General features: G+C 45.9%; 1 protein-coding gene across 1 annotated transcript; it reads left to right on the top strand.

Annotated features, from left to right (window-relative positions):
- The first annotated feature begins 211 nt into the window (after positions 1-211).
- LOC306978174 (SEC14-like protein 2) lies at positions 212-26,287 on the top strand. Its single transcript, XM_079576678.1, has 12 exons — positions 212-325; positions 6,637-6,712; positions 7,412-7,455; positions 11,509-11,571; positions 18,339-18,527; positions 18,591-18,686; positions 19,844-19,904; positions 19,973-20,056; positions 21,407-21,513; positions 24,810-24,949; positions 25,929-26,098; positions 26,181-26,287. Exons 1-12 carry the CDS (start codon positions 272-274, stop codon positions 26,264-26,266), a joined length of 1,170 nt encoding a protein of 389 aa, XP_079432804.1. The 5' UTR covers positions 212-271; the 3' UTR covers positions 26,267-26,287.
- Positions 26,288-26,795: the final 508 nt, after the last annotated feature.

The following is a 26,795-nucleotide window of genomic DNA, read 5'->3' as shown; positions in this document are numbered from 1 at the left end:
TTAAACATTATTTAAACATATCCCTCTGTCCCTTTGTCTTTTCTGTCAGGATTTCCTCTCCGGATCATTAACACACCTGCAGTGGCGCTCATGGCCTGTAGGGGGCGTGAGTTACTTAGCACTGCTTTAAAATGCGTTAATCCTCTTTGTGCGGCCGAGCTGCTGATTGGCTGTTTCAGACGGCTGGGCGGGATCAGCGTGACGTAAGCGCCGCGTGTCGTCACTCCGGGCGCAGGTCTGTGCGCACTTCATCCTCACACACGGCGGAGACATGAGCGGGAGAACGGGGGACCTGAGCCCGCGGCAGGCGGAGGCGCTGGAGCAGGTCGGTACCACATCCTCCTCCCCCATCCTCCCCCCGTGGCCCCCCCGCTGTGGTGCTGCTGTCCGCCCGGTCACCGCGGCTGGTGCGGCGTTACCGGTGCGTCACGGTCAGCTGATCCTGCGCTGGACTCACCACATGTAACAGTCTCTCAACCTCTTAACCCCCGCCGAAACCGAGCGCCTTTTCTCCATCCAGCTTTACCCAAATCTCAAAGGCCACAGTAACAACTAATGTGAAAGATCAGATACAAAAAGGCAACTGTTTTTGACGTGTCTTTTTATGTCTTTTTTGTTGCGTTTTCATCCTTGTTTTTGTGGCTTTTCTGTCACTTTCTTCAAGAAGTTTTTAGTTTTGGGTAAAGCCAAACTGGGGAAAATGTGCTCAGTTTTGTTTGTCTGTGTGTGGCTTATGGGGACCACAGTTAACCTCTCAACCCCCACCTGATCCGAGCACATTCTCTCCAGTTTGGCTTTACCCAAATCTAAAAGCTTAAAAAAAACGCAATAAAAAAAGTGACAGAAAGGTTGGGATCACTGTCGTTGGTCTTAGCTTTCAGATGAGGTGTTTCTCTGTTGCTCTCCAGTCGAGAAGTGTTTAGATTTGGGTAAAGTCGAGCTGAGAAAAGGCTCGACTTTACCCCCCCCCCCCCCCCCCCCCTCTGGGGGGTCAGAGGTTTGAAGATCAGCAGTGAAGTGTTTCCAAAATCCCACAGTAGAATCAGGTCGACAAATATCAGAATCCTGAACGCTTGGACGTAAAAACAATCAAAGTTTTTCTTATGCCTTAAATGTAACAAATCTACACATGTATTATTTAAACAATGTGGAATTATTAGACTAACCCATTTTGTGTTTGACAGATTGGTATGAGCGGTCAGTCCTTTACTTTCCACCACAGTGCCTTTAAAACGCTCCAGGATCAGTTGTTTTGCAGGTTTCAGGTGAGCCGATCCTACAAACCAGCTGATCCTGGATCATCTGAGAGACTGTGGTGGAAAGTAAAGGACTGACACAGCCACGGGGTCACTGAAAGGTCAAATACACACTAATATCAACGCTTTTCCACATCAAACGTTGTAAAATGCACCTTTAAGTGTATGGTAGTGAGATAAGGTGGGCGGGGGTCAAAGGTCCAAAGGGCTAAAGAAACGATCACTTTAACAAAGTGCTTTCCTTTGGCTCGTCACAATTTATAACTGCTGCTTTAAAGGAACCGTTCCCTCATTCACTCTTTAAAGGTCTTTAAGGTCTTTAATCCAGGAAACCGAGTGCTTTAAAAAGTGTCTGTAACTCACTCATTCCAGTAAAGTCAACTTCCAAACCTGTGTTCAATGAACATTTGTGTTGCTGAATATTTGCATATTTCAGTAATATTTGAATGACTCACGTCATGGAGGTTCTGCATTAGATTCAGCTGGATGGAAGAATTCAAGATGACAAAATCAAGTGACAGCAACAGTAACAGTAACAGAAACAGAAACAGTAACAGTAACAGTGACAGCAACAGTAACAGTAACAGTGACAGCAACAGTAACAGTAACAGAAACAGAAACAGAAACAGTAACAGTAACAGTGACAGCAACAGTAACAGTAACAGTGACAGCAACAGTAACAGTAACAGAAACAGAAACAGAAACAGTAACAGTAACAGTGACAGCAACAGTAACAGTAACAGAAACAGAAACAGTAACAGAAACAGTAACAGTGACAGCAACAGTAACAGTAACAGAAACAGAAACAGTAACAGAAACAGTAACAGTAACAGTAACAGAAACAGAAACAGTAACAGAAACAGTAACAGAAACAGAAACAGTAACAGTAACAGTGACAGCAACAGTAACAGTAACAGTGACAGCAACAGTAACAGTAACAGAAACAGAAACAGAAACAGTAACAGTAACAGTGACAGCAACAGTAACAGTAACAGTGACAGCAACAGTAACAGTAACAGAAACAGAAACAGAAACAGTAACAGTAACAGTGACAGCAACAGTAACAGTAACAGTGACAGCAACAGTAACAGTAACAGAAACAGAAACAGTAACAGTAACAGTGACAGCAACAGTAACAGTAACAGAAACAGAAACAGTAACAGTAACAGTGACAGCAACAGTAACAGTAACAGTAACAGTAATAGTAATAGTAATAGTAATAGTAACAGTAACTCAAAAGGGTCGATTATTATTGGACGTTTGTTCCAGTCCCGGGCACACGGTGGCACAGTGGTTAGAGCTCGTTAGATCTTAAATATATATCGATATCATATCTCTGTGACCCCCCCTGACCCACCATGACCCCCCATGAGTGAGTTACAGACAGTAAAACACTAGCTTGACTTTTTGCTTCACCAGTGAAGCTCAGCGGTTTTTAGTGAATGCAGATGAAGGACATGGTTTCTCCCTCTGGTTTGTTCATGTGTCGATGGAGAAAGACTTTTCCCTTCAGTGTAAATATAAAGATTTAAATGACTGTGGAGCAGGTTTAGGGTCGGCATCATTAACCACCTAATGTGACTCTTTAATTGTTTATAAAATACAATTGAAAAAGAAAAGCCTCGTCGTGATCATCAGGCAGGAGTCCTTCATGTATGACTTAAAGGAACACACTGCGAGATCTGTTCTTACCTGAGCTTAGACGAGTTGATCCGTAACTGTCTAGTCTTTGTGTATGTGCTCAGTCACACACACAAAGACTAGCCTAGCATTTAGCCTAGCATTTAGCCTAGCATTTAGCCTCTCCCAGAAGAGATATAGCTCCAAACTGGGGTGATGTTAGAAGCCACTGAGCTTGTCCACGTTTTCCTCTTTAAATACAGCTGCGTGAGCCTGAAGGAAACATCTGGATTCTCTAAGTGGATAAAAAGGGGAACTATGTTGTGAGGCGTAATAACACCTGGAGCACTTTGACGATATTACAGCACGGACGTCGACTTGTGTGACTGAGCGCACGCACACAGACCAGACAGTTACGCATGAACTCGTCTCAGCTCAGGTCAGAACAGATCTCAGTTCCTTTAATGTATCTGGGGCCCCTGTGTACTGAGGTGGGCCCCCCCCCCCTGCTGGGACACAGACTCTTACAGGTGCAGGTGCAGACTCAACAGTGTCATTACTGTATTTACCCTGGACTAATGCTGCCTTCATGTGCTCTCGTAATTATAGTAAACACCACTTGTGGAGCAGACGTTTGCTCTGTAGGACTGTTTTCTGAATCACGTAGGGTTGATTTATATTTGTGCATCAGAGCCGACACTTTATTTACCATTTCCCTCCTTGTGTCATGTTTTACTGATGAAAGCAGATCCTGTGGCAGCAGGTTCTTTCTCCTTGTGTTCTTCATCTTTCCCAGAGCTCCTGAAGGCAGCATCAGCTCCAGCATATGGACTCGTGGTGTCGTGGTAGAAGGGGGCGTGGCCGAGTGGGCAGGAAACCTCTCACGGGAATCACACCTTTCACTCTTTTAGCCGCTTCTGTTGGACAAACATATTTATCTCACACCAGTCAAGTCAGTTGTTAAGTAGAAGCGAAAAATGGCACTCGTTGCTAGCGTTAGCATATGTAGCATGAAGCTAATGTTAGATTCCCGATTAGCATTGTCAGTGTTTTAAATATTTATGGGCTGTTGAAACACTTTGTGGGTAAAAACACACACATCCACAGCTCTAAGTCAGTGTGCGGGGGAAAAAAACAGGAATAATAGAGAAATGAAAGATCCCAAGCTTTTTTAATGCTCACCGAGTGACCCTTCTTCAGACCACTTCATTTCTCTATTACTCTTGAAACACTTCACCACTACTTCAACAAACACTAAATTATGAATATTACGTTATACTAAATAAAGATACAGAGACATGTGAGCCCATAAATACTTATGCTGCGTTTGTGTTTCATCTGGAACTGGGAAACTCACGACTTCCTCCTGACGCAGAAATCTGATCTTTTCTCGTCTCATGTGGAGCTTTTACCTTAAACTCTGATGAGCTGCCGTTCCTCGGAGGTAAAAGCCCGACATCAATGAAGCGAAAAGTACATTTAGAAGAGCTGAGCAGCTCTCTCAGTGGCAGACTGAGACACCCTCAGTGCAGGACGGAGCGCTACCGCAAAGCCTTCATCCCCACTGCTGTCAGACTGTACAATAAGACTGTGAAGTAACGCCGACTGTAACAAGTGAATTTCTCCTTTGTGAGATCAATAAAGGTTTATCTTATCTTATCTTATTTACAGGGTCTTTAAAAACTGTTTAGCTTTTGAGATGCTAACAACACATTTAAAGCAGTACTAAGTAACTCCTGCCCCGAGAGGCCGTAAGCGCCACTGCAGCTGTTGTACATGTTGTGTTTTTTACTCATTAATTCCCCTTGAGAGTAAAGACTACGCTGACAGAAAAGACAAAGGGATATTGTTCATCCAGTTACACAAAGGAGATCATTGTTTCACTCAGACCTGGCTGTAAATACTGTTTAAGTGGAGCTAGCCCACAGTTAGCTGTTAGCTTCTTCGTTGTGATACCATTAGTGTGTATTGGTGACACCGACCCGGAGGCAGTGAAGTTGCAATTGTGGTTTTCTGGTCAGACACCAGGGGGAGAAAAAGTAGCCCCCAATCATCCCATTAACACTTGTATTTCCCCCAGAGGGACGAGGGGAAGGATTTACTTTGTACTGATTTAAACGATGCGCTGAGCTAAACGCTAATCAGTGATAAAAGACCATTTTTATTTGTGTCAAAATCCACACTTTCCCATAAAAAACACATGACACAGACCAAAAGCGAGCTCCACATGAACGCGGCATTTAAGCACGGACAACCAGGAAGCTAACGTTAGCTTCATGCTACATATGCTAATGAGGATTGTCTTTCTGACCAAGAGTGGTTTGGCTGGATTGAGTTGTTTATATGTGACAGTGAGGAACAAGGCCAAACATCCTGGTCCTTGTGTGGACTGACAAGTTGAATTTCTGAACCGTCCAAAGATAAAATGAGACCAACAGGAAGGAGCTGCGAGGCCGTCCTCCACCAGGGGGCGCCATAAGGGGCCGGTGTAATGTGAACATGGACGGATCGTTTCACTGCTTTAGTTTTTAAGTTCAGTTTAGGTTCAGTCCTGATCTCCTGGTGGGAGGAGGACGTTTCATTCTCCATCAGGAAACAGGAGTTAAACCAGGACACTCTTAAAGGGCTCCTATTCCAGTTTGGATGAAGTTCCCTTGATGACTTTATATTCTCTAAAAGTGTGAAACCCACCTGTTCATTATTAACTACACATCTACAATCATTAGAAGGTTTTTTTAGGGTTAGTTCAGGTCCTGGTTATCTGAAATGAACCATCACATCGACAGAGTTTATCGAATGGTGCAACACTGACTGTCTTGTTTTAAATGTCTCAAAAACCAAAGACATGTTATTGATTTTAGACGCTCCACAGCGCCCCCTCTGGGCGGCTGCGTCAGTCACAGTGAAGTGACTGTGAACACAAATCATCTTTAAACGGGGTCAGCAGAGAATCTCCCTTTGAAGGAAGCTGAACTCTTTTAATGTAAAGAAAAGGATCCTGTGCAGCTTCATGAAGAGCCTCTCAGCTTCTGTTTGTGAACGATAAAAACAAACTGCTTCACTCTAATCAAAGTCATTGGAGTGAAACAAAGGGACTTCAGACCTACAGAAGCTAAATGTATCTCGGGGCAGTGTCGTTTTTATGGACCTTCTTGGAAAACCAACCCCTTCTCCACCTCGTTTGTCAGAACAGTCTTGTGGAACAATCAGCCCTTTGGGATCAATAAAGTTTTCTGAATCTGAATCCACACATCCAGATCTAAAGATCTAAACGACGTGAGGCCCGGGGGTCAAGTATATATAAATATATGCTTTATAATATGCTTTCATAACCAGGAAAGTCACATTTAATACTTTTTACTGCAATTTTAATGCCACAAAATCAGTTTCTGAAGATCTGCAAACATTTTATCCAACAGTGGAAAGAGAAACTTTATGTCGAGCTTCTGTTTGAAATATCGTATTAAATTCACACTTTTTATTTCGGCCTGTTAATAATTCTGATCTTTAAACCATAGACTGCAGATCTATGTCGCCCTTTGCACAGAATAATGTGACATTAACCAGTTACCTAAACTGCAAGGTCTTAGCTTTCAAATGAGGCGTTACTACTCTCCAGTTGAAAAGCAGCTCGGCCTCTTTCACAAACGTCTGGAGGCTGGAATATAAAGATTAACTGCAAAGGCAATGCTTCTGAGGGAGGGAGGATCAGCCCTGTTTCTGTGAATGTTTATGTGTTTTCTTTGTGTAATTCTTTCAGTTTCGGAAGAATATCCAAGACATACTGCCGCGGCTTCCTGCGCAGAGCGACCACTTCCTGTTGCGCTGGCTGCGAGGTGAGTGTGCTCACAGGGGAAGTGGCAGCAGAGCCGTTGTGAAAGGCTCTGTGGGGATTACTGCATATCAGACGGATCTATGAGGCTAATCGCATTAAAGATGTGCCACCGACTACAGTCTGTTGGAGAGAGGAGTCGAAGGGCTTCCAAACACACAAGAATCCCACTGGAAATATCATATACTGTATATACTTACAACCAGGCGGCTCCTGCAAGTGAGGAGCCGTTGGGCAACACACTTTCCTGCCCATGTGATTGTAGTGCGTGTTTGCGTGTGTGTGTGCGTGTGTGTGTGTTTGTGTGTTTGTGTGTTTGTGTGTGATTGTGTGAGTTGGTTCGAGTGTGTGTCCGAGGGCCCCTACATTTGAAGCATGTTCAGAATTCCAGTTTCTTTGTGTGTCTCATTAGTTTTGTTTGGCCTTTTCTGGGAACATGAGGCGGATGATGCACAGACTGAACACAGGCCTGAGTGCCCCCCCCCGCCCCCCCCGCCCCCCCCGAGGGGCATTACTTGTATAATCCAGGCTGTTGTGACACTCTTGAGCAGAAATATTAGCACCAGAGCTAAGCACATTAGACGTGCTATTAAACAATCGTGTGTTTGTTCAGGCCGGTCACACTGTTCCACTTTCAGTCCCAAATCCTCAAACCTCGAACCTCTGACTCGAACACTTCACATCATGTCTTTATGTGTTTCAGCCAGAAGCTTCAATGTTCAGAAGGCTGAAGCCATGCTGCGCAAGGTAAAGCCCCACCCCCACTATCACCACACTCACCACACTCACCACACTCCTCACCTGAACCCACCATCACCACACACAGGCCCACACTCCTCACCTGAACCACACACAGGCCCACACTCCTCACCTGAACCACCATCACCACACACAGGCCCACACTCCTCAGCTGAACCCACCACACACAGGCCCACACTCCTCACCTTAACCCACCATCACCACACACAGGCCCACACTCCTCACCTTAACCACCACACACAGGCCCACACTCCTCACCTGAACCACCACACACAGGCCCACACTCCTCACCTGAACCCACCACACACAGGCCCACACTCCTCACCTGAACCCACCACACACAGGCCCACACTCCTCACCTGAACCCACAACACACAGGCCCACACTCCTCACCTGAACCACCATCACCACACACAGGCCCACACTCCTCACCTGAACCACCATCACCACACACAGGCCCACACTCCTCACCTGAACCCAGGGGCGTAGCACTAAATTCTGGGCCCTGGGTACAAACTATCTTGGTGGACCCCACCCCCCATATTAAATTCACATTTCATATTCTATGTTCTTTGACCACATAACAGTGGTTTAGTGGTTTGACAGTGCAGTTCATTTATATTCTATTATAACTTTATTATATTTACCTTAACTACGGCCAAAAAAGTGCTTCATATACAAACACATATCCAATCCAATGGGTACTAGTTCATGGTTTGTTTGTTTGTTTTATTGTTTGTTTGTTTGTTTCAAGTCAATGTTTGACTTGAAATTGCATTTGATTTGGCTTCAGTTACAGAAACTGAATAACCTTTAATCCTGTAGTGACATAGATATTTAGATTAGAGTGGAATATTCTACGTTCATTGGGCCAATTGAAATGGATAGTTTTAGGTAGAGCATAATGATTATTAGCATCACATTAAACAGGAGGACTGAACCAGGGACATGGGATATCTGTGCAAAATAACACATTTGTGACTTTAAAATAGGCTTTAAAATGCTATTTTACAAAAAATGATGATACTATGATGTCTCTGTGGCCACAGGCCTGAACACAAAACTCAAGGGCTTCAGTCTTATTTAGTCTCACCATATTTGATGCCTGTACCTTTAAGTGTATTGTCAGTAAATTGGTGTTGTAAAAAGTTATGTTGGAATCGACTAAACGGCTCGAGCTCCACCTTTCACTAGAACCAGGTTGACTCGTCTCCAAAGCTGCGCATTTACAATGCGTGGATCCAAATTAATTAAAATATAAAATAATTAGCATAATTAATTTGGTGATAACGGCGTGCGCAACCTGTGGCTTTTGTCACTGTATTGGCCTGATGGCTCAATTATAATAAATATGAGGAAAGAGAAACTTTAGAGGTTAAAACGAGGAGAGAAGGAGCTCTGTCTCTGACTCAGCACCTGCACCATCCTCTTCTCAGAGCAGGCAGAGGCAGGACTAACCTCACCTCATGTTTAAGTGTCATTTATGACAGAAAGTTTCCTCTCAGCTCCGCTAGAACAGGCTAGTGTTAAATAAAAGCACATTAGAGCGAGGTAAGACTAAGATCTGTCTTTCCTCATAGCTCTGTGTCATTACATTACAGAGTCCACCTCATCAAAGTCACTGCAGAGTTGAAGCGCACGGTGCTGAACACCGTGTGTGGGCTGAACCATGTGGCACATTTTTAAAGGGGTGTCAGGGCCCTGAGATATTTTCCATCGTTATTGTTTGTGCAAAATTCTGTGTAGCAGCCATTGTATTTTAGCCCCGTTATATTCAGTTCTTATAGTATCAATTATGAGGAGACTTAGAAAGTACAATACAGAACGCTTTCTGCAGCATTTCTGAGGGCCCCTCCCCTGCTCTGGGCCCTGGGTACTCAGTACCCTTTACCCCCCCAGTCCGACACCCCTGCCTGAACCCACCACACACAGGCCCACACTCCTCACCTGAACCCACCACACACAGGCCCACACTCCTCACCTGAACCACCATCACCACACATAGGCCCACACTCCTCACCTGAACCACCACACACAGGCCCACACTCCTCACCTGAACCCACCACACACAGGCCCACACTCCTCACCTGAACCACACACAGGCCCACACTCCTCACCTGAACCCACCACACACAGGCCCACACTCCTCACCTGAACCACCATCACCACACACAGGCCCACACTCCTCACCTGAACCCACCACACACAGGCCCACACTCCTCACCTGAACCCACCACACACAGGCCCACACTCCTCACCTTAACCCACCATCACCACACACAGGCCCACACTCCTCACCTGAACCCACCACACACAGGCCCACACTCCTCACCTGAACCCACCACACACAGGCCCACACTCCTCACCTGAACCCACCACACACAGGCCCACACTCCTCACCTGAACCACACACAGGCCCACACTCCTCACCTGAACCACCACACACAGGCCCACACTCCTCACCTGAACCCACCACACACAGGCCCACACTCCTCACCTGAACCACACACAGGCCCACACTCCTCACCTGAACCCCCCACACACAGGCCCACACTCCTCACCTGAACCACCACACACAGGCCCACACTCCTCACCTGAACCCCCCACACACAGGCCCACACTCCTCACCTGAACCCACCACACACAGGCCCACACTCCTCACCTGAACCACACACAGGCCCACACTCCTCACCTGAACCCACCACACACAGGCCCACACTCCTCACCTGAACCACCATCACCACACACAGGCCCACACTCCTCACCTGAACCCACCACACACAGGCCCACACTCCTCACCTGAACCCACCACACACAGGCCCACACTCCTCACCTGAACCCACCACACACAGGCCCACACTCCTCACCTGAACCCACCACACACAGGCCCACACTCCTCACCTGAACCACACACAGGCCCACACTCCTCACCTGAACCACCACACACAGGCCCACACTCCTCACCTGAACCCACCACACACAGGCCCACACTCCTCACCTGAACCACACACAGGCCCACACTCCTCACCTGAACCCCCCACACACAGGCCCACACTCCTCACCTGAACCCACCACACACAGGCCCACACTCCTCACCTGAACCACCATCACCACACACAGGCCCACACTCCTCACCTGAACCCACCACACACAGGCCCACACTCCTCACCTGAACCACCATCACCACCACACACAGGCCCACACTCCTCACCTGAACCCACCACACACAGGCCCACACTCCTCACCTGAACCACCATCACCACCACACACAGGCTCACACTCCTCACCTGAACCACCACACACAGGCCCACACTCCTCACCTGAATCCACCATCACCTCGTCAGAGGGACGCAGTCGCCATATTGGGACAGGACCGTAGTTGCCTGTCCTGGGCTGCCCCCTGGTGGACAGGAGGGTATTAGACAAGCTCACCTCCATCATGGACAACACCTCCACCCACTGCACAAGACTGTAGAGGAGCTGAGCAGCTCTTTCAGTGGCAGGTCGTTCATCCCCACTGCTCAGATTGTACAACAATAACATATGCAATAATCCATGTATGAGCTGCACTTTATTCCCTGTATCAGCGTCACTAGGACTGTAACTTTACACCCTGATATTGTACTCTATATAATCTGTTCTAATTTTGATCCTATTTGTATTTATTCATATTTCTGAATCTGTAATTCCGCCCCTTAAGATTTTTGCTTTTGCTTATTGTACATATTAAGATGCTTCTTTTTTCTACTGTTTAACTGTTTCTTATTGAGCCGATCGTAACAAGTGAATTTCTCCGTTGTGAAATCAATAAAGGATTATCTTATCTGGTAAAATCAAGTGTGGAGCCTCAGGAACCCAGAATCTCCCAGTGCCATTTTCCTCATCTGTAACTGACCCAGAAGTACGAGGTGTTTCAGAGACATTGCCAAAGGAGCGGAAATGTTTCGACGGGGTCAGGAATGATCTACAGACGGAACTTTCAAAGGTTTTATGGACTTGTGAGATCTGAGTGACTCAGTCATGTCATGTTTCTTTTTGCAGCATCTGGAGTTCAGGAAACAGATGGGTGTAGATGCCATCCTGACAGAGTGGCGCCCCCCGGAGGTAAGGAAGCTCCTCTCTCGTCTAAGGAGTAATACCTGTGTGGGGGAGTGTGTTCTCAGGTGATGGAGAAGTACCTGTGTTTGTTTGTTCTCAGGGGATAGAGAAGTACCTGTGGTTCTTTGTTCTCAGGTGATAGAGAAGTACCTGTGGTGGTTTGTTCTCAGGTGATAGAGAAGTACCTGTGTGTGTTTGTTCTCAGGTGATAGAGAAGTACCTGTGGTTGTTTGTTCTCAGGTGATAGAGAAATACCTGTGGTTGTTTGTTCTCAGGTGATAGAGAAGTACCTGTGGTTGTTTGTTCTCAGGTGATAGAGAAATACCTGTGGTTGTTTGTTCTCAGGTGATAGAGAAGTACCTGTGGTTGTTTGTTCTCAGGTGATAGAGAAGTACCTGTGTGTGTTTGTTCTCAGGTGATGGAGAAGTACCTGTGTGTGTTTGTTCTCAGGTGATAGAGAAGTACCTGTGGTTGTTTGTTCTCAGGTGATGGAGAAGTACCTGTGTGGTTGTTTGTTCTCAGGTGATGGAGAAGTACCTGTGGTTGTTTGTTCTCAGGTGATGGAGAAGTACCTGTGGTTGTTTGTTCTCAGGTGATAGAGAAGTACCTGTGTGTTTGTTCTCAGGTGATGGAGAAGTACCTGTGGTTGTTTGTTCTCAGGTGATAGAGAAGTACCTGTGTGTGTTTGTTCTCAGGTGATGGAGAAGTACCTGTGGTTGTTTGTTCTTAGGTGATGGAGAAGTACCTGTGGTTGTTTGTTCTCAGGTGATGGAGAAGTACCTGTGGTTGTTTGTTCTCAGGTGATAGAGAAGTACCTGTGTGTTTGTTCTCAGGTGATGGAGAAGTACCTGTGTGGTTGTTTGTTCTCAGGTGATAGAGAAGTACCTGTGGTTGTTTGTTCTCAGGTGATAGAGAAGTACCTGTGGTTGTTTGTTCTCAGGTGATGGAGAAGTACCTGTGGTTGTTTGTTCTTAGGTGATGGAGAAGTACCTGTGGTTGTTTGTTCTCAGGTGATGGAGAAGTACCTGTGGTTGTTTGTTCTCAGGTGATAGAGAAGTACCTGTGTGTTTGTTCTCAGGTGATGGAGAAGTACCTGTGTGGTTGTTTGTTCTCAGGTGATAGAGAAGTACCTGTGTGTTTGTTCTCAGGTGATGGAGAAGTACCTGTGTGGTTGTTTGTTCTTAGGTGATGGAGAAGTACCTGTGTGTGTTTGTTCTCAGGTGATGGAGAAGTACCTGTGGTTGTTTGTTCTTAGGTGATGGAGAAGTACCTGTGGTTGTTTGTTCTCAGGTGATGGAGAAGTACCTGTGGTTGTTTGTTCTCAGGTGATAGAGAAGTACCTGTGTGTTTGTTCTCAGGTGATGGAGAAGTACCTGTGTGGTTGTTTGTTCTCAGGTGATAGAGAAGTACCTGTGTGTGTTTGTTCTCAGGTGATAGAGAAGTACCTGTGGTTGTTTGTTCTCAGGTGATAGAGAAATACCTGTGGTTGTTTGTTCTCAGGTGATAGAGAAGTACCTGTGGTTGTTTGTTCTCAGGTGATAGAGAAATACCTGTGGTTGTTTGTTCTCAGGTGATGGAGAAGTACCTGTGTGTGTTTGTTCTTAGGTGATAGAGAAGTACCTGTGTGTTTGTTCTTAGGTGATAGAGAAGTACCTGTGTGTGTTTGTTCTTAGGTGATAGAGAAGTACCTGTGGTTGTTTGTTCTCAGGTGATAGAGAAGTACCTGTGTGTTTGTTCTCAGGTGATGGAGAAGTACCTGTGGTTGTTTGTTCTCAGGTGATAGAGAAGTACCTGTGTGTGTTTGTTCTCAGGTGATGGAGAAGTACCTGTGGTTGTTTGTTCTTAGGTGATGGAGAAGTACCTGTGGTTGTTTGTTCTCAGGTGATGGAGAAGTACCTGTGGTTGTTTGTTCTCAGGTGATAGAGAAGTACCTGTGTGTGTTTGTTCTCAGGTGATGGAGAAGTACCTGTGTGTGTGTGTTCTCAGGTGATGGAGAAGTACCTGTGGTTGTTTGTTCTCAGGTGATAGAGAAATACCTGTGGTTGTTTGTTCTCAGGTGATAGAGAAGTACCTGTGGTTGTTTGTTCTCAGGTGATAGAGAAGTACCTGTGTGTGTTTGTTCTCAGGTGATGGAGAAGTACCTGTGTGTGTTTGTTCTCAGGTGATAGAGAAGTACCTGTGGTTGTTTGTTCTCAGGTGATGGAGAAGTACCTGTGTGGTTGTTTGTTCTCAGGTGATGGAGAAGTACCTGTGGTTGTTTGTTCTCAGGTGATGGAGAAGTACCTGTGGTTGTTTGTTCTCAGGTGATAGAGAAGTACCTGTGTGTTTGTTCTCAGGTGATGGAGAAGTACCTGTGGTTGTTTGTTCTCAGGTGATAGAGAAGTACCTGTGTGTGTTTGTTCTCAGGTGATGGAGAAGTACCTGTGGTTGTTTGTTCTTAGGTGATGGAGAAGTACCTGTGGTTGTTTGTTCTCAGGTGATGGAGAAGTACCTGTGGTTGTTTGTTCTCAGGTGATAGAGAAGTACCTGTGTGTTTGTTCTCAGGTGATGGAGAAGTACCTGTGTGGTTGTTTGTTCTCAGGTGATAGAGAAGTACCTGTGGTTGTTTGTTCTCAGGTGATAGAGAAGTACCTGTGGTTGTTTGTTCTCAGGTGATGGAGAAGTACCTGTGGTTGTTTGTTCTTAGGTGATGGAGAAGTACCTGTGGTTGTTTGTTCTCAGGTGATGGAGAAGTACCTGTGGTTGTTTGTTCTCAGGTGATAGAGAAGTACCTGTGTGTTTGTTCTCAGGTGATGGAGAAGTACCTGTGTGGTTGTTTGTTCTCAGGTGATAGAGAAGTACCTGTGTGTTTGTTCTCAGGTGATGGAGAAGTACCTGTGTGGTTGTTTGTTCTTAGGTGATGGAGAAGTACCTGTGTGTGTTTGTTCTCAGGTGATGGAGAAGTACCTGTGGTTGTTTGTTCTTAGGTGATGGAGAAGTACCTGTGGTTGTTTGTTCTCAGGTGATGGAGAAGTACCTGTGGTTGTTTGTTCTCAGGTGATAGAGAAGTACCTGTGTGTTTGTTCTCAGGTGATGGAGAAGTACCTGTGTGGTTGTTTGTTCTCAGGTGATAGAGAAGTACCTGTGTGTGTTTGTTCTCAGGTGATAGAGAAGTACCTGTGGTTGTTTGTTCTCAGGTGATAGAGAAATACCTGTGGTTGTTTGTTCTCGATGGAGAAGTACCTGTGTGTGTTTGTTCTCAGGTGATAGAGAAGTACCTGTGGTTGTTTGTTCTCAGGTGATGGAGAAGTACCTGTGTGGTTGTTTGTTCTCAGGTGATGGAGAAGTACCTGTGGTTGTTTGTTCTCAGGTGATGGAGAAGTACCTGTGGTTGTTTGTTCTCAGGTGATAGAGAAGTACCTGTGTGTTTGTTCTCAGGTGATGGAGAAGTACCTGTGGTTGTTTGTTCTCAGGTGATAGAGAAGTACCTGTGTGTGTTTGTTCTCAGGTGATGGAGAAGTACCTGTGGTTGTTTGTTCTTAGGTGATGGAGAAGTACCTGTGGTTGTTTGTTCTCAGGTGATGGAGAAGTACCTGTGGTTGTTTGTTCTCAGGTGATAGAGAAGTACCTGTGTGTTTGTTCTCAGGTGATGGAGAAGTACCTGTGTGGTTGTTTGTTCTCAGGTGATAGAGAAGTACCTGTGTGTTTGTTCTCAGGTGATAGAGAAGTACCTGTGTTTGTTTGTTCTCAGGTGATGGAGAAGTACCTGTGGTTGTTTGTTCTTAGGTGATGGAGAAGTACCTGTGGTTGTTTGTTCTCAGGTGATGGAGAAGTACCTGTGGTTGTTTGTTCTCAGGTGATAGAGAAGTACCTGTGTGTTTGTTCTCAGGTGATGGAGAAGTACCTGTGTGGTTGTTTGTTCTCAGGTGATAGAGAAGTACCTGTGTGTTTTTGTTCTCAGGTGATGGAGAAGTACCTGTGGTTGTTTGTTCTCAGGTGATAGAGAAGTACCTGTGTGTGTTTGTTCTCAGGTGATGGAGAAGTACCTGTGGTTGTTTGTTCTCAGGTGATAGAGAAGTACCTGTGTGTTTGTTCTCAGGTGATGGAGAAGTACCTGTGTGTGTTTGTTCTCAGGTGATAGAGAAGTACCTGTGGTTGTTTGTTCTCAGGTGATAGAGAAGTACCTGTGTTTGTTTGTTCTCAGGTGATAGAGAAGTACCTGTGTGTTTGTTCTCAGGTGATGGAGAAGTACCTGTGTGTGTTTGTTCTCAGGTGATAGAGAAGTACCTGTGGTTGTTTGTTCTCAGGTGATATAGAAGTACCTGTGTTTGTTTGTTCTCAGGTGATAGAGAAGTACCTGTGTTTGTTTGTTCTCAGATGATAGAGAAGAACCTGTGTTTGTTTGTTCTCAGATGATAGAGAAGAACCTGTGTTTGTTTGTTCTCAGGTGATAGAGAAGAACCTGTGTTTGTTTGTTCTCAGGTGATAGAGAAGAACCTGTGTTTGTTTGTTCTCAGGTGATAGAGAAGAACCTGTGTTTGTTTGTTCTCAGGTGATAGAGAAGAACCTGTGTGTGTTTGTTCTCAGGTGATAGAGAAGTACCTGTGTGGTTGTTTGTTCTCAGGTGATGGAGAAGTACCTGTGGTTCTTTGTTCTCAGGTGATAGAGAAGTACCTGTGGTTCTTTGTTCTCAGGTGATAGAGAAGTACCTGTGTGTGTTTGTTCTCAGGTGATAGAGAAGTACCTGTGTGTGTTTGTTCTCAGGTGATAGAGAAGTACCTGTGTGTGTTTGTTCTCAGGTGATAGAGAAGTACCTGTGGTTGTTTGTTCTCAGGTGATAGAGAAGTACCTGTGGTTGTTTGTTCTCAGGTGATAGAGAAGTACCTGTGTAGTTGTTTGTTCTCAGGTGATAGAGAAGTACCTGTGTTTGTTTGTTCTCAGGTGATAGAGAAGTACCTGTGTGTGTTTGTTCTCAGGTGATAGAGAAGTACCTGTGGTTGTTTGTTCTCAGGTGATAGAGAAGTACCTGTGTGTGTTTGTTCTCAGGTGATAGAGAAGTACCTGTGGTTGTGTGTTCTCAGGTGATGGAGAAGTACCTGTGTCTGTTTGTTCTCAGGTGATAGAGAAGTACCTGTGTGGTTGTTTGTTCTCAGGTGATAGAAAAGTACCTGTGTTTGTTCTCAGGTGATGGAGAAGTACCTGTGTGTGTTTGTTCTCAGGTGATGGAGAAGTACAAGTGGTTGTTTGTTCTCAGGTGATGGAGAAGTACCTGTGTGTGTTTGTTCTCAGGTGATAGAGAAGTACCTGTGGTTCTTTGTTCTCAGGTGATGGAGAAGTACCTGTGTGTGTTTGTTCTCAGGTGATAGAGAAGTACCTGTGGTTGTTTGTTCTCAGGTGATAGAGAAGTACCTGTGGTTGTTTGTTCTCAGGTGATGGAGAAGTACCTGTGTGTGTTTGTTCTCAGGTGATGGAGAAGTACCTGTGGTTGTTTGTTCTCAGGTGATGGAGAAGTACCTGTGTGTGTTTGTTCTCAGGTGATGGAGAAGTACCTGTGGTGGTTTGTTCTCAGGTGATAGAGAAGTACCTGTGCTTGTTTGTTCTCAGGTGATAGAGAAGTACCTGTGTGGTTGTTTGTTCTCAGGTGATAGAGAAGTACCTGTGGTTGTTTGTTCTCAGGTGATAGAGAAGTACCTGTGGTTCTTTGTTCTCAGGTGATAGAGAAGTACCTGTGGTTGTTTGTTCTCAGGTGATAGAGAAGTACCTGTGTGTGTTTGTTCTCAGGTGATAGAGAAGTACCTGTGGTTGTTTGTTCTCAGGTGATAGAGAAGTACCTGTGGTTGTTTGTTCTCAGGTGATAGAGAAGTACCTGTGGTTGTTTGTTCTCAGGTGATAGAGAAGTACCTGTGTGTGTTTGTTCTCAGGTGATAGAGAAGTACCTGTGGTTGTGTGTTCTCAGGTGATGGAGAAGTACCTGTGTCTGTTTGTTCTCAGGTGATAGAGAAGTACCTGTGTGGTTGTTTGTTCTCAGGTGATAGAAAAGTACCTGTGTTTGTTCTCAGGTGATGGAGAAGTACCTGTGTGTGTTTGTTCTCAGGTGATGGAGAAGTACAAGTGGTTGTTTGTTCTCAGGTGATGGAGAAGTACCTGTGTGTGTTTGTTCTCAGGTGATAGAGAAGTACCTGTGGTTCTTTGTTCTCAGGTGATGGAGAAGTACCTGTGTGTGTTTGTTCTCAGGTGATAGAGAAGTACCTGTGGTTGTTTGTTCTCAGGTGATAGAGAAGTACCTGTGGTTGTTTGTTCTCAGGTGATGGAGAAGTACCTGTGTGTGTTTGTTCTCAGGTGATGGAGAAGTACCTGTGGTTGTTTGTTCTCAGGTGATGGAGAAGTACCTGTGTGTGTTTGTTCTCAGGTGATGGAGAAGTACCTGTGGTGGTTTGTTCTCAGGTGATAGAGAAGTACCTGTGCTTGTTTGTTCTCAGGTGATAGAGAAGTACCTGTGTGGTTGTTTGTTCTCAGGTGATAGAGAAGTACCTGTGGTTGTTTGTTCTCAGGTGATAGAGAAGTACCTGTGGTTCTTTGTTCTCAGGTGATAGAGAAGTACCTGTGGTTGTTTGTTCTCAGGTGATAGAGAAGTACCTGTGTGTGTTTGTTCTCAGGTGATAGAGAAGTACCTGTGGTTGTTTGTTCTCAGGTGATAGAGAAGTACCTGTGGTTGTTTGTTCTCAGGTGATAGAGAAGTACCTGTGGTTGTTTGTTCTCAGGTGATAGAGAAGTACCTGTGTGTGTGTTCTCAGGTGATAGAGAAGTACCTGTCTGGGGGCATGTGTGGCTACGACCGCGATGGCAGCCCCATCTGGTACGACGTGATCGGCCCCGTGGACCCCAAAGGCCTGTTCCTGTCGGCCTCCAAACAAGACTTCATCAAGTCCAAGATCCGCGACTGTGAGCGGCTGCAGCAGGAGTGTGACCTTCAGTCTCAGAAAGTGAGGACCACAAACATCTCACATTAGTCACATTAGTCTGACCCCTGACCCTTTGCCCTCCAGCTCAACAGAAACGTGGAGTCCATCACGATGATCTACGATGTGGAGGGTCTGGGTCTGAAGCACCTGTGGAGGCCGGCCATAGAAACATACGGAGAGGTACGTGGAATTAGACACTGCAGATTTAATATCTTTAATAACTAGGATTTGGTAATGATATTTAAAGTTGTGTGAAGCCAGAAACGGCGACGCATTTACAACAAAAGTACCTTTAACAAAGAAGAGAAGAGGCCATTGAGTCATTGCCTTTCGTGAGGCAGCAACATCCTGACAGAGAAACTTCATTCAGAACAAGGAGAACCCACTTCAACACCTGGCTTTTCAGATGGAAGTCGCGGACCACAATCGATACATCAGATGAAGGAGCTCATGTGGAAGTGCACATTTTTCATTTGAAAAAACAAAGCAAATCTGTGTTTGTCATAAAAAATCAGATCCTAAATTTAAAAAAACAACATCTTGTTAGGATCTCTTCAGGCTGTGGTCAACACGGAGCCTGTTCTGGAGCAACAACCTCACCTCTTATCCCCCGTCTTAACCTGAGTGCATTTTGTCCAGTCATTACCCAAATGTAAAAGCTAAACGACAAAACGTTTTTATGTTTTTCACAAACAGCCGTAAGTTCTCGTTTGGTGAAACTGAGCCAAAAATCAATTCATTTAAATGTCCAAATTATATATTTAGGAGTCATTCTTGACCCAAATTTAAGTTTCAAAAAACATATTAAAAAGTTGACCTAGGGTTAGGGTTAGGGTTAGTTAGTTAACCACCTTTCCGACCATAGATGGATCTAATTTATATCTAAATGTGATGATAATTCTGCACTTTTGTCCCAGCATGACAAGTTGGTCTCAGGCGTAAAACAGCCTTAAGGCCCTGGAATCATTGTAATATAGTTCTCTAAGGTTCATGATGACAAATGTCTGTCTTATTCTTCAACAGAGCCGACCACATTGTACATTTTAACAGTTTTTCACACCAGGTCAAAAAATGTCTTATTTTAAAACAAACCTGTTCCCATAATGTGGTGTAATTGGAGTGTATGCTGGAGTGTGCAAGAGCATGAATGCTGAGGAATGGATGAAGTGTGTGATGTTTTGGGGGAAATGTATTTTAAATATGTGTATTGTTTTTAAGCCCAGCGACTGCAGGTGGAAAGTGGTTTTGGGTAAAGCCGATTTGTAAAAAATGTGCTTAGTGAAGGCGGGGGTGGTTCTGCCCTAACCATGTCCACTCCATGACTGTCTCTCTCTTAGATCCTCCAGATGTTTGAGGAGAACTACCCCGAGGGTCTGAAGCGTCTGTTCGTCATCAAAGGTGAGGTGGGACACATTTATACATTTATATATTTCTGAAATGTATGAACCGTGATTATGTCGTTCCAGCGCCCAAACTGTTTCCTGTGGCCTATAATCTCGTCAAACACTTTCTGAGCGAAAACACACGGCAGAAGATCCACATCCTCGGAGGTGAGGCGGATTCTTCTTCTTCACATTTACTGAGAATTAGAGACGCGTGTAGAGTGAGGTTTATGTCACAGGATTCTCCGGAGCTCATGTGCCCTTTTCAGAACATGACTCTGAGGTTCTTCCTCCATCATCACAATCAGCCATGAAACCACTGGAAGAACGAGCAGTCGAAGGGACAGTTGTGTGATTGCACTGGAACCTTGGATCATAAGAGCTGTTATTTGAGCAATCCAATCCAATCCACTTTATTTCTATAGCATATTTAAACAACAAAACGTTTCCAAAGTGCTGCACATGCAACAAAATCAATAAAACCAAAACAATGCAAATGAGCTCTACCGCTATATGAGTGTAAAACAATAGATATGAATAAAACAGTTTAAAAGAATAAATATAAATAAAAACACATTAAAAACTATAAATAAGAATAAAACTCAATAAAAAAATAAAAAATAAAATAAAATTTAAAAAAAGACACAGGGGACCACACAACTTACGCGGTGCTAAAAGCCAGAGAATAAAAGTGAGTCTTAAGACGAGATTTAAAACACTCCAGGGTGGGGGCCGTACGGACGTGAAGGGGCAGAGCGTTCCACAGCTTAGGGCCGACAACGGCGAACGCTCTGTCCCCTCTGGTTTTACGGTTCGTCTTCGGAACCATTAGCTGGAGCTGTCCCTCAGACCTCAAAGCGCGTGGGGGGCGGTAAATTCGGATGAGGTCTGTGATGTACTGCGGGGCCAGTCCATTTAGAGCTTTAAAAACAAACAACAAAATTTTAAAATCAATTCTAAAATGAACAGGGAGCCAGTGCAAAGACGCGAGGATTGGGGTGATATGCTCACGTTTTTTGGTCCCTGTTAAAAGTCGTGCCGCGGAGTTCTGGACTAACTGCAATCGGGAAAGTGCTTTATGGCTGATACCCGAGTAAAGTGCGTTGCAGTCGTCCAGACGGCTTGAAATAAAAGCGTGCACGACTTGCTCATAAAGATTAAAAGATAAAAACGGCTTAACTTTGGATAAAAGACGAAGATGATAAAAAAAAACACTAAATGAAATGCTAAGAAATCATGACATCTGCCAGAAAACACTGATTACGCTGGGTTACCATAAACATACTTAAATACTCAAAATAATTAAGAACCTGAAAATTACATCCATTTTTCTGTATCAGTTTTTTGTGATTTAGTGAAAAAAGCTTTTCCTCTAAATCGGAAACATTGTTCATGTCTGTGTAGGCTCTCAGTCGTACAGGAGTTGTCCATCTTCAATGGAGGTTCTTGAGTCATCGTCTGTACTCTGTATATTATTATTATTATTCATTATTATTATTTCCCCTGTGGTCTGTTCAGCAAACTGGCAGGAGGAGCTGCTGAAATACATCGATGTAGACGAGCTGCCAGGAATGTACGGAGGCAAACGGACCGACCCTGACGGAGACCCGCGCTGCCGCACCTGGGTGAGGCCACGCCCCTTATCATGGCGCAGTAGAACCACGCCCTGCGCAGGTCGGCATGACGCCTTTAGGTGCAGTGCTGCTGTAGAGGTTTAGATCCCCTCATGTCGCTTTGGGGGTCGCTTTGGGGGTCACTTTGGGGGTCGCTTTGGGGGTCGCTTTGGGGGTCGCTTTGGGGGTCACTTTGGGGGTCGCTTTGGGGGTCACTTTGGGGGTCGCTTTGGGGGTCGCTTTGGGGGTCGCTTTGGGGGTCACTTTGGGGGTCGCTTTGGGGGTCGCTTTGGGGGTCGCTTTGGGGGTCGCTTTGGGGGTCGCTTTGGGGGTCGCTTTGGGGGTCACTTTGGGGGTCACTTTGGGGGTCACTTTGGGGGTCACTTTGGGGGTCACTTTGGGGGTCGCTTTGGGGGTCGCTTTGGGGGTCGCAGAGTCACCACTGCCCAGATAGTGCCAGGTTAAGCCTTGCATGGTTTTAGACCACATTTTTGCAAGTAAAGTAACGACGAAGTGAAAGATATTAAACCCATTTTTTCCAACCTTTTAACCCGGAGCTGCTTTGACAAATCTAAACTATCACAGAGCTGGTTCTGCTTCAAAGACACAGAGTCGCAGAGTTACAGAGAGTCGCAGAGTTTGTCGATTCTGTTCAAAATAAAGAATATGACTTTTCAAGCGTGTGTAGAAATGTAGCAAGCCTTTGGAGATCCCTGTTTTAGGATAATACTGTATGTGGTTCAGAACCTCATCCAGCACTCTGATCTTCAGCCGTTGCTGAGATGAAGTTAAACTTCAGCTTGTGTTAGAGAATGCTGCTGTGGTCACAAAGACACGGATCAGCTGATGATGATGACCTCAGCAAATCCTCATTCATCACCAATACAAAGAAAAACTGCAATACTCGCAAAAGGTTTAAAGATAAATAAATAAATGTCACATGTGTGAAAGGAAACATTTTAGCCGCTGAACAAAAGCTCTTCAACGCCACGACACGACCCAGAACAGACAAGAACTTAGAACTGTCTAACACACAGACGAGCACATGTGAAATCTGTGCTCACTGTCGCATTCAAATGAAATCCTCAAATTCTGGACTTTCAGAGTCACAAACGAGCGACTGATCAGGGTTAGGCTCAGACTGAGGTCAAACCAGAAGACACTGATCTTAGAAAGTCTGGGACAAATAATCATCATGATTCAAAACGGTCAGGATTGTTGTTGGACCATTGTAAATGTTTGGAAGAGGAGCTGAGAGACCCAGCCTCCCCGCCGCCCCTGTAGCTCCTCCCTCCCGCCGCCCCCGTAGCTCCTCCCTCCCGCCGCCCCTGTAGCTCCTCCCTCCCGCCGCCCCCGTAGCTCCTCCCTCCCGCCGCCCCTGTAGCTCCTCCCTCCCGCCGCCCCCGTAGCTCCTCCCTCCCGCCGCGTGGTTAGCTCGCCGTAGCCCCCTCTCTTTATCAGGACCTGCAGACTGACCCGCCCTGTAGCTCCTCCTCCCCGCCGCCCTGTAGCTCCTCCCTCCCGCCGCCCCTGTAGCTCCTCCCTCCCGCCGCCCCTGTAGCTCCTCCCTCCCGCCGCCCCTGTAGCTCCTCCCTCCTGCCGCGTGGTTAGCTCGCCGTAGCCCCCTCTCTTTATCAGGACCTGCAGACTGACCCGCCCTGTCACGTCTCCTCAGATAAACTGGCCTCAGGAAATGGAAGCTCACCGAGACTCGAGCTCAGAGGGTCGCCGCGCTCTGCTGTAGGAGCGGCTCCACCCGCGGACGCCCAGATGTGACCGTGGATAGAGCTGCAGAGGGTTCAGTGGGGGAGGGCGGGAAACAGCTGTAACACTGTTCTGTGCACTTATTAAAATAATGAGACATTGCAGACGCCCCATGAGTCGTACTTACAAAGAAACGCAGCCGGGCAGGATCTTCCCATCTCCTAAAGCTCACTGTTCCCTTTGGTGCATAATGAATACAGTGAGAACCAGATGTTTACATACACTTCACAACAAGCCACATTTGCATGTTTTCCTCACTGACAGACATGAAACCAGAATTAACTTTTTATTTTTATCTTTATTTGAATTTAATTTTTTTTAGGTCAATTAGAATTTTAAAAATCAGAAGTTTACACACACGAACCTTCCTGTTCCTTTAGCCCAGATGATGATGAAGCTGCTCTGAAGCTCAGGTCTGAAGCTCAGGTCTGAGCTTCAGACAAAAAATATACACAAAATATACAGTTTAAAGGCAATTCTACCAAATATGAATGAAATGAATGTAAACAAATAAAAACAATGTGTAAAAAATTCTATCTCTGATTCTTCTGGAATTTGACAAATAGATTTTTTAAAAATATTTCTAAAAACGTAAAAGTTGATTGTGGTTCCCTGTTAGACCGTGTGGTTCAGTGTGGACATCTGGTTCTCACTGTGTGTTCCTGCACGGCCTTGATCTGGAGGATCTTCTTCCCCGTTATGACATGTGTTAAACTCCACTTCCTGACGGAGCTCACAAACATGGGGGCGGGGCTTTTGCGAAAGGTCAATTAAGTCATAAAACTATTGTGCATGTGTTTACACACATATATATCTGTATATTCTCCTTTATCCTTTAGTTTGTAGGGATTTGATTATTATATAGACTAGGCGACCACTATGCAGCTCTTCAAACCCGCGTTCGCTTTATTGACAGACGTAAGAGTAACTGTGATGTTTGTCTCGCGGCCCCGGCTCCGGTAAGTGTTTTCTGTCCTGGTTTTGTTCCGGTTTGTCTCCCGGCTCTGGTAAGTGTTTTTTGTCCTGGTTTTGTTCCGGTTTGTCTCGCGGCCCCGGCTCCGGTAAGTGTTTTCTGTCCTGGGTTTGTTCCGGTTTGTCTCCTGGCTCCGGTAAGTGTTTTCTGTCCTGGTTTTGTTCCGGTTTGTCTCGCGGCCCCGGCTCCGGTAAGTGTTTTCTGACCTGGTTTTGTTCCGGTTTGTCTCGCGGCCCCGGCTCCGGTAAGTGTTTTCTGTCCTGGTTTTGTTCCGGTTTGTCTCCTGGCTCCGGTAAGTGTTTTCTGTCCTGGTTTTGTTCCGGTTTGTCTCGCGGCCCCGGCTCCGGTAAGTGTTTCCTGTCCTGGTTTTGTTCCGGTTTGTCTCGCGGCCCCGGCTCCGGTAAGTGTTTTCTGTCCTGGTTTTGTTCCGGTTTGTCTCGCGGCCCCGGCTCCGGTAAGTGTTTTCTGTCCTGGTTTTGTTCCGGTTTGTCTCCCGGCTCCGGTAAGTGTTTCCTGTCCTGGTTTTGTTCCGTCCTGGTCCTTCTTGTCTTTAACGCTCGTCTGTTTGCAGATAAACCACGTGGGGCCGGTGCCTCGACGCTACTACGTGAGGGACCACGTGAAGGTCCAGTACGAGCAGAGCCTGGTGGTCAGTCGTCGCTCCACCCGCCAGCTGGACTATGAGATCCTGGCCCCGGGCTGCGTGCTCAGGTGCGCCTCCTGCAGGGCCAACACGCCCCTGCATCACACATGCCACAGACACCAGACCGTTTTCTGCACTGCTGAGCAGAACATCCTGTTTTATAAAGTAACAAATCCAGAGTGTCATTTAAAGGAACAGGCCACTGTTTTTCCACACTGAGACATGTTCTTACCTGAGCTGTGACGAGTTCTTTAGGACCTGTCTGATCTTCAGTCACGTAAACACAGCGCAGACGGCGTTAGCATTTAGCCTCTCCCTCTCTCCTCTATAGCTCCAAAACAGGTCAAGATAGAAGCTACCAAGCTCTTCCACGTTTTCCCTATTTAAATATGGTTACGTGAAGTGTTCCACTACAAAGTATAATTACACACAATTAAACAATGTGGATTTTCTAAGCGGATAAAGGGGGGAACTATATTGTAAGGCGTAATAATACCAGGAGTAGTTTGGCATCCGCACAGTAAAGTGAAGATTACTGCGCGGATTTCGAACTATTATTAACTACATTGTTTCATTTTGTGTAATTATACTTTGCACGGGGGAAGATCAGACAGGTCCTAAAGAACTCGTCACAGCTCAGGTAAGAACATATCTCAGTCTGGAAAAACGCTGGCCTGTTCCTTTAAATGTTCCAAAACTAAAACCAAACACATGGCGGTGAATTACCAAAACACAGCCAGAGGACCTGGTGTATAACTTTACGTGTCAAAGGAATAGTGTCTCCTTTATGTGCACAGCAGCACCAGCTCGACCAGGGGTGTCCCTCTCATTTGGAGCGAGGGCCAAAAATGTGTGAAATTGTATAAATATCTATAGTTATGCTTTCAAACAGACTGCACTTTACCTCTCCACATGTTTAAGCTTCCCGGGTTTTGTTGTACTTTAAGTTCTAAATAAAGTTTGTGTTTTTGTAATGAGCGCGTCTGTACTTGTGGACTTGCTCTTAGAGAGTAGCTCGTCAGACCCACAGAGCGTCCGTGTTTGCAGGTGGCAGTTCTGCAGCGACAGCGCCGACATCGGCTTCGGCGTCTTCCTGAAGAGCCGGAGAGCCGAGCGGCAGAAAGCTGCGGAGATGCTGGAGGTGGTGTCGAGTCAGCGCTACAACGCCCACCTGGTCCCTGAGGACGGCTCGGTGACGTGTGAGCGCGCCGGCGTCTGTGAGTACCCCACTCCCCCGCTGTTAGTGAGAGCACCTGCTGTTACAGGGAGTACCCGCTGTTAACCCTCTGTGTCCCTCAGACGTTCTGCGCTTCGACAACACCTACAGCCTCCTGCAGCCCAAGACCGTCCACCTGACTGTGGAGGTTCTTCTGCCCGACCAATGAGCAACGCACCCGAGGACCCCCAGTGCCTCCGACGCCCCCGAGTTCTTCGCCTTATCAGTATCGGACAGAGTTGTGTAATAAAGAGTTAGAACCACCTCAGGTAAACTTCTGTAGGCGGAGCCGCGGCGCCTGAAGGTCCCGCCCCTTCTGGGGGGAAACAGGCGCTCGGGTCCCGTCAGATCAACGACAAAAGATCGTCTGAGAAGTTTTAATTTCCACATGAACAAAGGTTTAGTTTTATTTATTTATCGAATGTGAAAATGAAGCCGTGGAAGTGACGCCATCGCTCGCTGTGACCATGACGACAGAGACTTTTATATTATCATTCAATCAAAATCATACAGACAACGACGTCGTTTTGTAGCTTTAGAGCTAATGGCTAATTCAGCAGCTAACCTGCTAGCTGCTAATGCTAATGTGAGTGTTTTAAACCCAGAGCATCATTAATTAGGCCCAACACTGAGCACGTGTAACAAGCCTGAATGTTCCCCGATTAAAGTACAGAATACACGGCCACCAGGGGGAGCTG

This window comes from Gobius niger (assembly GCF_951799975.1).
Source record: "Gobius niger genome assembly, chromosome: 1".
NCBI lineage: Eukaryota > Metazoa > Chordata > Actinopteri > Gobiiformes > Gobiidae > Gobius > Gobius niger.
Note: the sequence above shows the minus strand (reverse complement) of the source record. Positions and strands in the feature narration are given on the sequence as shown.

What these genes read in the sequence shown, in the direction of transcription:
- LOC306978174 (XM_079576678.1), top strand. Translation starts at nt 272, where the DNA reads ATGAGCGGGAGAACGGGGGACCTGAGCCCGCGGCAGGCGGAGGCGCTG. An exon ending in CCTGTTGCGCTGGCTGCGAG is followed by an intron (nt 6,713 to 7,411) that starts GTGAGTGTGCTC and finishes TATGTGTTTCAG; the next exon opens with CCAGAAGCTTCAATGTTCAG. An exon ending in GTGACCTTCAGTCTCAGAAA is followed by an intron (nt 18,528 to 18,590) that starts GTGAGGACCACA and finishes TTTGCCCTCCAG; the next exon opens with CTCAACAGAAACGTGGAGTC.